At 44.5% G+C, this 13763-nt stretch overlaps 2 protein-coding genes across 5 annotated transcripts in view; one reads left to right on the plus strand and one right to left on the minus strand.

Annotated features, from left to right (window-relative positions):
* Window positions 1–3587, minus strand: part of NUP88 (nucleoporin 88) — a 35359-nt gene extending 31772 nt beyond the window's left edge. For all 3 annotated transcript variants that reach the window (XM_023513983.1, XM_023513984.1, XM_023513982.1), the window contains exon 1: window positions 3219–3587. In XM_023513983.1, coding sequence (XP_023369751.1) covers window positions 3219–3515 — 297 coding nt within the window. In that variant the 5' untranslated portion in view covers window positions 3516–3587. The remainder of the gene's footprint in view (window positions 1–3218) is intronic.
* A 403-nt stretch (window positions 3588–3990) lies between these two features.
* Window positions 3991–13763, plus strand: part of RPAIN (RPA interacting protein) — an 11183-nt gene continuing 1410 nt past the window's right edge. The window contains exons 1-6 of one of the 2 annotated variants that reach the window (XM_003791229.3): window positions 3991–4086; window positions 6362–6532; window positions 8287–8347; window positions 10577–10688; window positions 10837–10900; window positions 12460–12600. In XM_003791229.3, the coding sequence (XP_003791277.1) occupies window positions 4006–4086; window positions 6362–6532; window positions 8287–8347; window positions 10577–10688; window positions 10837–10900; window positions 12460–12600 (630 nt within the window). In that variant the 5' untranslated portion in view covers window positions 3991–4005. The remainder of the gene's footprint in view (window positions 4087–6361; window positions 6533–8286; window positions 8348–10576; window positions 10689–10836; window positions 10901–12459; window positions 12601–13763) is intronic. The other variant, XR_002773682.1, reaches the window with a different exon arrangement.

Consider the following 13763-nt stretch of genomic DNA (forward strand, 5'->3'; position numbering starts at 1 on the left):
GGTCCGGGCTGGGGATTCGAACCCGCCACCTTAGGTGTACGTGGCTGGCGCCTTAGCCGGTTGAGCTATAGGCGCCGAGCCCCATTTTATTTTCTTATACTTTCAGTAATATAACACACATAATACACTACTGTTTACCCTATATATGAAGAATCAACCTAAGTCAAAATCCTTTTAGAATGCCAACGTCTATAAATGTGTTTTTTTGTTTTTTAGTTACCCTGTGTGGATTTTTTTTTCTTGAGGCAGAGTCTCACTATGTCACCCTCAGTAGAGTGCTGTGGTTTCACAGCTCACGGCAACCTGGAACTCTTGGGCGTAAGTAATTCTCTTGCCTCAGCCTCCCAAGTAGCTGGGACTATAGCTACTCACCCCAATGCCTGGCTATTTTTTGGTTCTGGTTGTCACTGTTGTTTGGCCCGCCTGGGCTGGACTTGAACCTGTCACCTCTGGCCGCTGAGCTAGGAGCGCCGAGCCTTCTTCTTTTTTTTTTTTCCTGAGACAGAGTCTCACTATGTTGCCCTTGGTAGAGTGCCATGGCTTCACAGCTCACAGCATATTCTTGAGTATAAGCAATTCTCTTGCCTTAGCCTCCCAAGTAGCTGGGGCTAAAGGTGCCCCCTTTGTGGATTTTAATTAAATTGGTTTTTTTCTTGTCAGTTATCTTTCCTTCTTTTCCTCATACTCAACCCCCATCATCAATCATTTCTTCTTGATTTTGATAGCCTAATTCAAACCAAACACAGGTCACCTTTCTTCTGCTATATATACAATTCACTCACATTAGTTCATGACTGAACTACGATAATCACAGTATTTTGTTATTGTTTCTAAAGTCACTACTCACACTTTTGTTTTTAACATTCAAAGTTACAACTCACGATAAGCTGCTTTCCTTCTGTTTTTAAAATCAAGCATTAAGGGTTATTCAAATAGTCACCAACACTCTTATCAAGTGTTGGCCATACAAAAATGAGTAAGGCAGACACAGTTTCTGCCATAGTGTTTACAGTCTAGAAGAAAGACAATAAATAATTATAAATAATTAAATTGTGACTGTGCCAACCACTGCACAGCAGTACAGTACTATTAGAATTGTGCTGAACATTTGATGATTATTCTTAACTAAAACTTTATAGTAAGTAGATTGTACACTCTTGACCTATTTTCAAAACTGCAGAAGCATTCCTAGCATCTTGCTAAAATCAAATTCTTGGCAACAAGAATTATACAGTAGGCCAGGCACAGTGGCTCACGCCTGTATCCTAGCACTCTCGGCGCAGAAGTGGGTAGACTGCCTGAGCTCAGAGGTTCGAGACCAGCCTGAGCAAGAGTGAGACACTCCTCCAACCTCTGTCTCTAGAAAAGAGCTGGGTTGGCTTGGAGTCTGTGGCTCAAGTGGCTAAGGTGCCAGCCACATATACCTGAGCTGGCGGGTTAGTATCCAGCCCGGGCCTGCCAAACAAGGACAGCGACAACCAAAAAATGGACGGGCATTGTGGTGGGTGCCTGTAGTCTCAGCTACTTGGGAGGCAGAGGCAATAGAATCACTTGAGCCCAGGAGTTGGAGGTGGCTGTGAGCTGATACCACAGCAACTGTACCCAAGGCAGCAGCTTGAGGCTCTGTCTCAAAAAAAATAAAAAAAATAAAAAACAGCCAGGAGTTATGGTAGGTGCCTGTAGTCCCTGCTACTTGGGAGGCTGAGGCAAGAGAATTGCTTGAGCCTAAGAGTTTGAGGTTGCTGGGAGCTATGACTCCATGGCTCTCTACCCAGGGAACAAAAGACTCTGTCTCAAAAAACAAAACAAAACAAACAAACAAAAAGAATTAGACAGTAGCACACAAGAAATGTCATGCTTTAGAATTAGTACCAGACTTTAATTTACATTTATTTATTTATTTATTTTTGAGACAGAGTCTTACTATGTCACCTTCAGTAGAGTGTGGTGGCATCACAGCTTACAGCAACTTCAAATTCTTGGGCTTAAGCGATTCTCTTGCCTCAGCGTCCCAAGGAAATGTGACTACAGACGCCAGCCACAATGCTGGGCTATTTTGTTGTTGTTGCAATGTTTAGCAGTCCTGGGTCAGGTTCGAACCCACCAGCCCCGGTGCATGTGGCGGGCGCCCTAACCACTGAGCTATGGGCACCCCGCCTACTTTTATTTTTTAATTTTTAAAAGAAGAGAATCATTTATTTTCTTTCTTTTTACAAATAAACATTTCCATAAGGCGAATATTCGATCACAGAGAGTCTGGGATACTTTCTGATCACACCCACTTTCACATCCTGTTGGTTATCAGAAACAAAAATTCTTTCCCACTTTGGAGATGGCCTAATTTTCTAAAGATTAAAAAAAAAAAAAAAAAAAGAATAGGCTCGGTGCCTGTGGCTCAAGCGGCTAAGGCGCCAGCCACATACACCTGAGCTGGCGGATTTGAATCCAGCCTGGTCCCACCAAACAACAATGACGGCTGCATCCAAAAAAAATCGCCGGGCATTGTGTCGGGCGCCTGTAGTCCCAGAGGCGGAGGCAGGAGAATCCCTTGAGCCCAGAAGTTAGAGGTTGCTGTGAGCTGTGATGCGCAGCATTACTACTCAGGGCAAAAGCTTGAGGCTCTGTCTTAAAAAAAAAATTAATAGAGGCTTCCTCCTCCACGTCAACAGCAAAACTTGCTGATTTCAAATTTATTAGATGACTTGATGCTCACAAGAACCTCAAGAGAAAGTTATGATTATACCTCTTACTTTGAGTGTCACGTAATGGAATAGGTTTCTCGTTACTCACCTACTAAATGTAGCAACTCCGCTCACACATGTCTGTCCCTTTACCCTGCTTTGCTTCTTTTCACAGCACTTAACCATCACTGATGTTGTCCCATGGCCCTTCCCTTCCTCCCAGGCCTCCAGAACTTGAACATCTGCAGACCATGAGTTCCTAAAATAGTGTCTGGGAATGACGGGACAATAAACATTTGTCCAAGGAAGGAAATAAGGAATCACAGGCTCCAAAAGGTTATACCGCTATGCTGGAGCGGAATAAAACTAAGAGGGAAGGAGGACTTTACCCCTTCAAGTGGGACGTCCCCGGCAGGACGTCGGCTTAGGCTTCACAGCACCCCTAGCAGCAGATGAAAGCAGCCAGGATGGGAAGGGAACAAAAAAACGAGTTCCGATCCCGGCTGAGCGTCGCTTTCTGGATCAGCCTGGCCGTACCTGGTACTGGGAGAGGGGGGGCTCCTCACTGTCCCCGCTGACACCCCGAAGGCGAATGACTAAGAAGGAGCTGCCTTCTCCGTCCCACAGGAAGAGCTCTCCGCCGAGGCCGAACACTAAATTTCTTGTCAGCAACGGCAGCGGCGGCGAGGAAGGTAGTGATGAAGAAGCTGGTTTCTCAGCCTCGGCTGGGCTCTGGTTTTTCAGACCCTCCCGGAGGCGCGAGAACACAACGTGGCTGGGAAGCCAGGTCTGCCACAGCTCACCGTCGCTCACTGGTCCCTCAGCAGCCGCCATCTTGGCCCAACTGCTCTCTTCATTCCAGTTGCCCAGCCCGCCGTAGAGCGCAGCCAATCCGCGGGCAACCGTTCACTACCCTGACCAATTATGGAACGAGAGGCACGAGCTGGGGGCGGGACAAAGAGGGGGCCAGCCCATCAGGCAGGTGCATTGTCAGGGGGCAGGACGAGAAGTCGAGAACAGAACCTGTGGAGAGGAAGCCTTTGTATTAACCTGAGGAGTTTGAGACCTGTGCATCTAATTACCTACTGGACGCCTCCACGCATCCAGAAATTCCCCCACGACTTATCTCCCTCAGTGCAGGTTGAGGCGACTTCTCAAATGTCACTACTTCGGCCACACATCCTTGGGTTGCCCACATCTGTCCCCGCATGGAGCCTGCTAGTAAAACCACACTTCCCAGAATTCCCTGCGAACTACAACCCCCGGAGATCCCTGCGCGCCCCCAGTGGGCGGAGCTTTTGCTGGCTACTCCCGCCCAGAGGAGATGGCAGAGGCGTCCGGGTCTGGGCACCGCACATTATACAAGCTGAGGGGCTCGCCGTCATGGAAAGAGGCTTTCAGGCAGGTGAGTGTGGGATGTGGGTCATGTTTCTTCCCTAGACTTCTCCCAGGGACCGCTGTCCTCTGCCTTCTCCTTAGCCCTGCTCGGTGAAGCAGCAGGTGCGGGCAGCTCCGAGACCCCCTGGGCAGCGTAGGGGGACCTTAAACCCAGGCCTCTTGCTTGGGAGTGTGGGTCTTGGCCACTGCCCTGCTGTCTCCCGGAGTGTTTGGTCCACCGGGTGTAGGATTAGCCCGAGTGGACTCAGTCCCAGGAAACCTTGTTTTTTTGGATTTGGGTGTGTTTTAAGTTTGAAGTGTGGACATGACTGTATCCTTTACACCTTTACAGTAACACCACCTACTGTTGTTGGGTAGGTGGGCACCAGGAGAGGCACTTGTGAGATAGAAATTATTTCTATTCTAGAGAGTAATTCACTGAGGCTCAGAAGAGCCGTAGTTACTAAGTCTTAGGAGAGTTGTGCTCTTATTTAAGTTATGGCCTCTTTTTATTTTTCTTTCTTCTTGTCGTCCTGGGTAGAGTGTCCTGGCGTCCTAACTTACAGCAACCTCAAACTTTTGAGCTCAATCCTTCAGTCTCCTGAGTAGCTGGGACTACAGGCTCCCTCCACAACCCCCAGCTATTTTTTGTTTGTTTGTTTGTTTGGTTTTATAACTTTATTTGATGAATCTGACAATCACCAGTTAGTTCTCATCCACGTTTACTGTCTGTAGGTTTTTGAAAGTGTAACAGGTACTAAAGTATAGAGCCTGTTTGGTGAATCTCATCTTCTTTATGTTTTCTGGACAATCCACGGATACAGTACGGGACATTCAATATGCCTTTGTTGAGCCTGGTATCAATGCGCACATCTGGAGTCCTCATCTCTTTCATGGCAAATTTCTAGATCTCTTTGAGTGCTGGAGGGGCACGCTTCTTGAAACCGACTCCATGGATGGGCTTGTGAATGTTGATGGTGTGTTCTCAAGTCACCATCTCCTTGATGGGAGAACGGCCCTTCTTCTCGCCATTCTTGTTTGCGGAAGCCATTCTGCCGGAGTTGGAAAGAAAGAGCGCAGTCTAATTAAAAAAAAAAAAAAAAAAAAAAAAAGAGCGCAGCCCCCTCCCCCAGCTATTTTTAGTAGAGACAGGTGTTGGTTTTGCTCAGGCTGGTCTGGAGCTACTGAGCGGAAGGGGTTTACCCACCCCAGCCTCCCAGAGTGCTGGGATTATAGGCGTGAGTCCTGGCCACTTTTGAATACAGATGGTTGATAGTAATAATTCCTGTTTCTCCAGGCATCTCTAAAGTAGTGGATATATCTCAGAAACATTGACATTAGAAAGATTATACTGATGTACAAGGTTTCTCAATCTTGGCTATTGGCATTATGAGGGCGACCATTCTTTGTGCTACATGGCTGTTCTATACATTGTATGATGTTTATCAGCATTCCTGGTCTCTACCCTCTATATGCCAATAGTACGACATGTGACAACCAAAATGTCTCCAAGGATTGTCAAGTGTCTCCTGTGGACAAAATCACCCTGAGTTGAGAAACACTGTTGTAGTGGAAGGTGTTACCACAGCTGTATCTAGAGTAGCAAGAATTTGGAAGCAATATAAATGTTCTGTAATAAGACAGTGGATGCTGAGATATTATGAACCCCAGCCATTGAGGAAGCTAGTATAGAAGATATGATATGAAATATGGTGACCTAGAAATACAAGTACAAAGCGTTGTATTTTTAAGTATCTCCATATGGAAGACTTAATATGAAATATGTGATCTAGAAATATAGGAATATGTAAACAAGGTATCATAATTTTACGTATCTCTAAATAGATAAGGATGGGAGGGGACTATGCAAAAATAATAGTAATTAGAATGATAGTTGACATTTTGTGTCTGTAAGTTTCCTTTAATGTTTTACCAGCTAATCAAAGACTTTTTATGTATGTGTGTGTGTTTTATTTTTTTTTATTATTGTATTTTTTTTGTAGAGACAGAGTTTTACTTTATTGCCCATGGTACATCACACAGCTCACAGCAACCTCCAACTCCTGGGCTTAGACAATTCTCTTGCCTCAGCCTCCTAAGTAGCTGGGACTACAGGCACCCGCCACAACGCCTGGCTATTTTTTTGTTGCAGTTTGGCCGGGCCCGGGTTTGAACCTGCCACCCTTGGTATATGGGGCCAGCACCCTGCCCACTGAGCCATAGGCACTGCGTGTGCGCACGCTTGTGTGTGTGTGTGTTTGTTTTAATGGTGTTGCCCCCATCCCATCTTTTCTTTTTCCAAGAGATGCCTGGAGAGAATGAAGAACAGTCGGGTCAAACTCCTAAACAAGTACCGCCAGGCTGGAGGCAATCTGCCAGGAAGAGCTCAGAGCACCTTCTTAGTGCAAGAGGTGATGGAAGAAGAGTGGAAAGCTTTGCAGTCAGCAGATAACTGTCCAGAGAGTTTGGCTCAGGTCAGTCTGGGCTGTGTGTTTTCAGGGAGGGGGACTAAATGCCAAGAACTAGTGTCCTCTATACCTGTTTATGTGAGTCCTCTAAGCCCATTTCCCCCAACCCCCAAGCTCCCAATTAGAATTCCTTTTTATTTTTTGAGACAGAGTCTCACTCTGTTGCCCCAGGCTAGAATGCTGTGGCTTCACCCTAGCTCACAGCAAAGCTCAAACTCCTGGGTTCAAGCCGTCCTTCTGCCTTGGCCTCCTGAGTAGCTGGGACTACAGGTGCCTGCCACAATGCCCTCCTAATATTTCTATTTTTAGTAGAGACAGGGTCTTGCTTTTGCACAGGCTGGTTTCCAACTCCTGAACTCAAGTGATCCTCTCATTTTGGCCTCCTTGAGTACTAGGATCACAGGCATGCACCATTGGGCCCAGCCTCCTAATTCCAATTCTAATAGCCTTTAACTCCGGCTCATCTACCTTTAGTGTTGATAAATAGTTCCTTAGTACTGTAATGTAGACCTGCTGCATCATTGCAACATTATCACTTATGGAAGTTTTAAGAAGAAAGAAATTTTGTTTTTTGCCTTCATCTTTAGAAATTATTCAGTAAATATGAGCTAGAAATCTCTGTTTGAAAAGGTCTCTAGGAACTTTCTGATTCTGATTTCAACCTGAGGTGGGAACTAGGTATGGATAGGAAACCATTTATAGTATATCAAAAAAGAGCACTGGATTAGAAGTCAGGAATTACAAGTTCTATTTATTTATTTATTTCATGTTATTTTTTTAGAGACAGAGTCTTACTTGTCGCCCTTAATAGAGTACCATGGCATCACAGCTCACAGCACCCTCCTACTTTCTGGGTTTAGGTGATTCTCTTGCCTCAGCCTGCTGAGTAGCTGGGACTACAGGCACCCGCCACAACACCCAGCTATTTTTTGTTGCAGTTTGGCTTAGGGTCAGATTTGAACCCACCACCCTCAGTATATGGGGCAGGTGCCCTACCCACTGAGCCACAGGCGCCACCAGCATTACAAATTCTAATCCTGCTTTTGCTATTGACTCCTCTCTGCCTCTTTGAGCTTTAGTTTTAGTATTTATAAAATGGAGAAGATATGTCTGAAATTTGAGTACTATTAAGGAAACATGTGGGAAACTGCATTGAAACCATTAAGGTCCTACATAATAATGATGCACTATTCAGTGGCTTCTTTGTGTCCTGCAATACGCCAGTGTTTACCTTTCCATCATCACAATTAGTGTTCACAGTAACCCTCTCAGCTAGGTTTTATTCTCACTTCACAAAGGCTGAAACTGAGTTTTACAGAGATTAGAAACTTCCTATGTGCTGTGACCCTTTAATACAGTTCCTCATGTTGTGGTGACCCCCAAACAAAATTATTTTTGTTGCTACTTCATAACTGTAATTTTGCTACTATATGAATCATAATGTAAATATCTGATATGCAGGATGTATTTTCATTGTTACAAAGGGGTCATGACCCACAGGTTGAGAACTGCTGCCTTAGAAGAACATATCTTAACTGCTACCCTATACTATTCCTCCCAAAATTGATGCCATTATCTTGTTGTGGATAGTTTGATCATTTGTTGATGACTTAGTATGACCACATTACCCAGTAGTCAGGAGGACTGGACTCATTTTGTCAGATAAATCTGGGTTCTTTGAATGAGCTTCCAAGTATGAATCGTGGACTTGGTGGCTGATTATTACTTCAAACCTCTTATGATTTCACTTTCTCTTGCAGTTGGAGGAGCCAATGAACCTGGCTGTGCTGGAAGAAATCCAGCAGGAGCTGATTGATCAAGGTAGCCCCTGGGAGTAGTCCTTCCTACCTATATTTAGCCACTCTACTGCTGACCTTTCCTTCAGTCAGGATTAGTTCTGAATTCCCCTCCTACTTCCATCTTCAGTCAATTGGCTCTGAACTCTGAAGTCTTAGCTGTCTGTCTTACCAGTAGTAAGGGTCTTCATGATACAAGGGTTTGTGCTAAGAACTTCTCATTTCATGATACTGTTTTCTGCTTGTGACTACACTATAAGATAGTATTCTTAGACTGGAAGGTGGTATTCTCATGCAGATCACACAGCCAAAGTGGTGGAGTTGGGAAGCAAAATCAGTTGTGTGAGTCCAGTTCTCATGTTTATTTTACTATCCTGCCTCTCTCTATTAATAGATTAATAGTAAACCTGTCACTTTACAGGATACAGTGCATGGTCAGATCCCTTGCTGTATCCAATTTAAGCACCTACTCCCCATCCATTCTTTAGGGATTCCCCAAGGTATTGTAATCATCCACTCCTGGAGGTGTCCAAAGCACTGTGTAGGGAGTAGGGTGTATAATTTAGCAAGTCATTTATTCTACCTGGTCTTGTTTTGACTAGGCTTCATTTTTATCACCTGTAAAGTAGAGACCATAGACTACACTGTAAATTTGTTGGAAGACTTAATACACGTAGAAGACTTAGAGCAGTGACTGGCATATAAAAAGCTTTCAGTCATTGATAGCCATTATTATGGGGAGGCAGAAGCACATACTCTCGGGCCACACTGCTAAGATTCACTTCTCAGCTTTGCCGCTTTAACTGGTGTGGCCCTAAGCAAAGCCCTTCATTTCCCTGTTTCTCAGTTTCTTCATCTTTGGAATAAGGATGATAACAGTGAATAAGTAATATATATATATAAAAACTTAAATAGTACTTGACACATAAGTGTTAGGTGTTGTTATGATTGTTATTATTGACTCCAATTAGACAGTAAATTCCTTAAGTTTAGTTATCTTTTGTTTTTCTTTTTTGGTAGGATGAGGTATTGCTATGTTGCTGACTCCTGACCTCAAGCAATCCTCCCATCTCAGCCTCTCAGAGTGTTGGGATTACAGGCCAACACTCTGAGCTGCTGCACCTTGCCAATCTTTTTAAATTGATTTGCCTTTCCCCCTACTTTTAAAACTTATCTTAGTGCTGAAACATAAGACTCACTAAATATTTCTTTTGGGATATATTTAACTAAAAACTCTGAAGTGATAAGGATTCACTGTGTTATTCTATATTGCCATAATGAACATTCTAAAGCAGGTGTTGGCAAATTTTGGGGGAAGAGTCAGATTGTAAATATTTTAGACTTTGCAGTCTTTGTGGTCTCTGGCACAACTACTCAGCTCTGCTGTTGTAGTGGGAAAGCAGTTATAGGCCCTGTGTAAACAAGAGTGTGGCTCTAGTTTGCTGACCCCTGCTTCTAGACTGTGAACTCATAAGGGTAGGAGTCATTTTCATTCATGTACCCCTATGACTAGCACATACCGGGTACTGTTGCATGTTTTTTGAATGAATGAGCATACACATTCTGAACAACACAGGTTTCGAGTATGCAGACATTGGGAAACAGATGTTGGGCCTGGTGTCAGAAGTTAGTGCTTTGTTAAATGTCAGCTTTCCCCAGTTGTCACTGGGACCCTGACATTCCACATCACTGCTCCTGTGGCTTCCAGAGATGTATGTGAAAGTTGTCTCCTTGTCCCTTACTAGTCTTCATCTTTTGTACTCACGAAGATGGGATAGAGGGCAGGGGAAGAGATAGAAGATGAAGCTAACCAGAGAGAACAGTAAATACCAGTGAGTGGTAGTGTGGTTTTACCCAATTTTTCCCTTGTTTGGAGGAAGCCTTTGAAGGTGAAGCATAGTATTAAATACATTAAATTCAATCTGAGTGGCTCGGCGCCTGTGGCTTAAGTGGCTAAGGCGCCAGCCACATACACTTAAGGTGGCAGGTTCGAATCCAGCCCGGGCCCGCCAAACAACAATGATGGCTGCAACCAAAAAATAGCCGGGCATTATGGTGGGCGCCTGTGGTCCCAGCTACTTGGGAGGCTGAGGCAGTAGACTCGCTTGAGCCCAGGAGTTGGAGGTTGATATGAGCTGCAATGCCATGGCACTCTACTCAGGGGGATAGCTCAAGGCTCTGCCTCAAAAAAAAAAAAGAAAAATTCAATCTGAGTTAAACACAGTGAAGCACCCCAACTGCCTTTGCCTTGCAGAACAGTCCATCATCAATGAATATGAGAAGAGCTTGCAGTTTGATGAGAAGTGTCTCAGCATCATGCTGGCTGAGTGGGAAGCAAACCCCATCGTCTGTCCTGTGTGTAAAAAGTAAGAGTTTATAAAACTTTTCAGCATTACTGGTTCCCATTCCCCACTCCAAGGTGAGTGGAATTTCCCCCAAAATTTGTTCCCTAAAGAGGTTTGGTGATCCAGATCTGGTGGCCATGATGCTCTGGGATCCTAATTCTGCTTCTAGGTACAACCTGAGAATTACAGGCGGTGTGGTCATGTGTCAGTGTGGCCTGTCCATCCCATCTCATGTGAGTGTTCCAACACAGATTTCTTACCACCATTTCCCACCTTATATCTACTTTCTGGAAGAACCTCCAGTACTGACTGTGCACATCTCATCCCAATTTCATGTTCAGTGATGTCACATTGGTAGCTTCAAATCAACTATAGTGAGAATATATACAGCATGAAATAGGTTAACACTTGCAAACAGCCACTGCTGCTTGAGATCTTTATCGACATCCCAGTTTAGGATTGGAAATGCCCATATCTGATCTTCCATTATAATTTTCCATATATGAAGACAAACCTAATTCAGAAGTTAAGCTTCCATGATCTTAAAATGCAGGAGCCCTCTCACCTGCCATGATGGGAAATGCAAGTTTGCCAGTTAACTGAGCAATTGTTTAAAATGGCAAATTATAAAAATGACACATTTTATGATAAGTTTCAAACATACAGACTTATTTGCCGATCTTTGAGTGGGGCTCTGCTGACTGGTGAGCTGAGCCATCTTTTTTACATAAACCAACCCTGTAATACATAGCTCTGCTTTCCAGTGTTGCTTCTATAAAGAGATCTAGAAGCTGAGTATATACCATTTTCTCCCTCATTCAATGGCTTTTTTTAATTTTTTGAGACAGGGTCTGTCACCCAGGCTGGGTGTAGTAGCATGATCATAACTCACTGCAGCCTTGATCTTCTAGACTCAAGCATCCTCCTACCTCAGCCTCCTGAGTAGCTAGGATTACAGGCATGCACCACTACATCTGGCTAATTTTTGTCCCTGCATTTTAGAGACAGGATCTCAGTACATTACCCAGGCTGTTCTTCAAACTCCTGGCCTCAACTGAGCCTCTCACCAGCCTGCTCTTTTTTTTTTTCTTTTTTTTCGGGGGGGGGGCAAGTGGGAAGCAGAGTCTCTTGTTGCTCTGGGTAGAGTGCCTCATAGCATTGTAGCTCACAAGAGATCCTCTTGCCTCAGTCTCCCAAGTAGCTGGGACTACAGGCACCCACTATGACACCTGGCTATTTTTAGAGACAGGGTCTGGCTCTTGCTTGGGCTGGTCTCAAACACCTGAGCTCAGGCAATCCACCTGACTCTTCCTCCCAGAGTGGTAGGATTACAGGTGTGAGCCACTGCGCCAGCCCTCTTTTTTTTTTTTTTTTTTTTAACTTATCTTTTTTGATAGCCTAAACTTTTAAGCTTATTATAAAAACAAGACTTTGTTTCCTCCTCCTATGTCACTGGTTTACATAACATATAATTAAATCACCAAGTTCAGTGAGCACAGATTGGGAGCAAACACTACTGATTCTTGGTAAAATTATACTCAGCTAATGAGAGGCTACAAAGTACCCTACTATCTCTGAATGTTCTTTGTTATAGCAATTATGGAGAGTATTGGTAATCTGGAGAGGCAGTTAAATGGAGATTGGTTAAGAGATGTTAGTAAGTGATGGACTGACAGTGTCTTAAAAGCTTCAAGGAATCAAGCCATCTCATAAGCCAGAGTGTACATATATTGGTTGGCAGCAGCAATCAGGTTTTCAAATTGTTTTCAGGTTGAATGTTTATATTTTTTAGTGTCCAGAGTTGACAGAGCAGAAGCTTCGTGCCTGTTTAGAGGATAGTGTCAAGGAGCACAGTGCACATTGTCTCCACACCCCTGAATTTTCAGTCACTGAAGGAATAGAAGATAAGTCCAATCTTCTCATGAGCTGTCTGGTAAGCCTCTTATGGGACCCAGTCTGTGGGAAGTGGGGGGGATCAGTGGTAGGTTTTTTTTCCACCTTGGTAGAAATAATGGCTTAGAAACAAGTAAATGTTTAGTGGTGTTTATTCTGCTAGGAATTTACTTGCACGGAAAAGTGAAGTCACAAGTCATGTCAGCAAAAAGGCCAATCATTCCCTGAAGTGGGAGGAAGAATCAGCATAGGTGTAGCCGGAGCATTGGTCTGGGAATCAGGAATCCAGGCTGCACTGTCTGCTTGTTAGGTCAGCAGCAGAGGTCTTTGGTCCAGCTGGTTATTTCATAACACACAGATAGGCCATCCTGGCACCAGTTTTGCAGAAGATACAGGACAGGAAGCACAGCAGGGTTAAGGTCAGGTTTGTCCCTCAACAAGTCTTCACAGAGGTCCCAGGTTTAGTGCCTAGCCTGACTACCTAAAGCCATGTCACCTCTAATAGTGAGTTGCAGTTTCCTGTTCATGTCTTTGTCCTTGAGGCCAAAGGACAGTGTCTTTTACTTCCAGTGGTTGGCACATAAATAGGTGCTTAATATATTTGTGCAAAAGAGTTAAAGTGGAAGGAAGTTGAAGAGGTACAAGTCAGATGGTTTTGGCTTCTGCCTTAGCAAAGTGTACAAAGGAGTCATCCTGACTATAAGCAGAGCTGAAGTGTGGAGGTCCTTGAGTGTGAAAGTTTCAGACCAAGTGCTGGAAGAGATTGTGAGGGCAATTCAGACTGCCTAACTGCTGAGTGGACAGCTGCAGCTCAGCATTTGTCAGGAACCCCAGACATTCCACTCACCTGAGCACCAATACTCTGCAGCTCAGCACAGCAGTCTTAGGGAGAATATGATTGCAATGCTGGCTCCAGAAGGGACAGGAAAAACATTGTTGGGAAAGGGGATATCACAGCTAAGATGGGAAACAAGAGAAAGAGAAAATTATGGGCAGCTCCTGTGGCTTTGAGTAGGACGCTGGCCCCATATCCAAGGGTGGCAGTTTCAAACCCGGCCTCAGCCAAACTCCCAACTACAAAAAAACAGCCGGGTGTTGTGGCAGGCGCCTGTAGTCCCCAGCTACTCTGGAGGCTGAGGCAAGACAATCGCCCAAGCTCAAGAGTTGGAGGTTGCTGTGAGCTGTGACTCCATGGTACTCTAC

Source organism: Otolemur garnettii, unplaced genomic scaffold, assembly GCF_000181295.1.
Source record: "Otolemur garnettii isolate 467f Iridium unplaced genomic scaffold, OtoGar3 scaffold00046, whole genome shotgun sequence".
NCBI classification, from domain to species: Eukaryota; Metazoa; Chordata; class Mammalia; order Primates; family Galagidae; genus Otolemur; species Otolemur garnettii.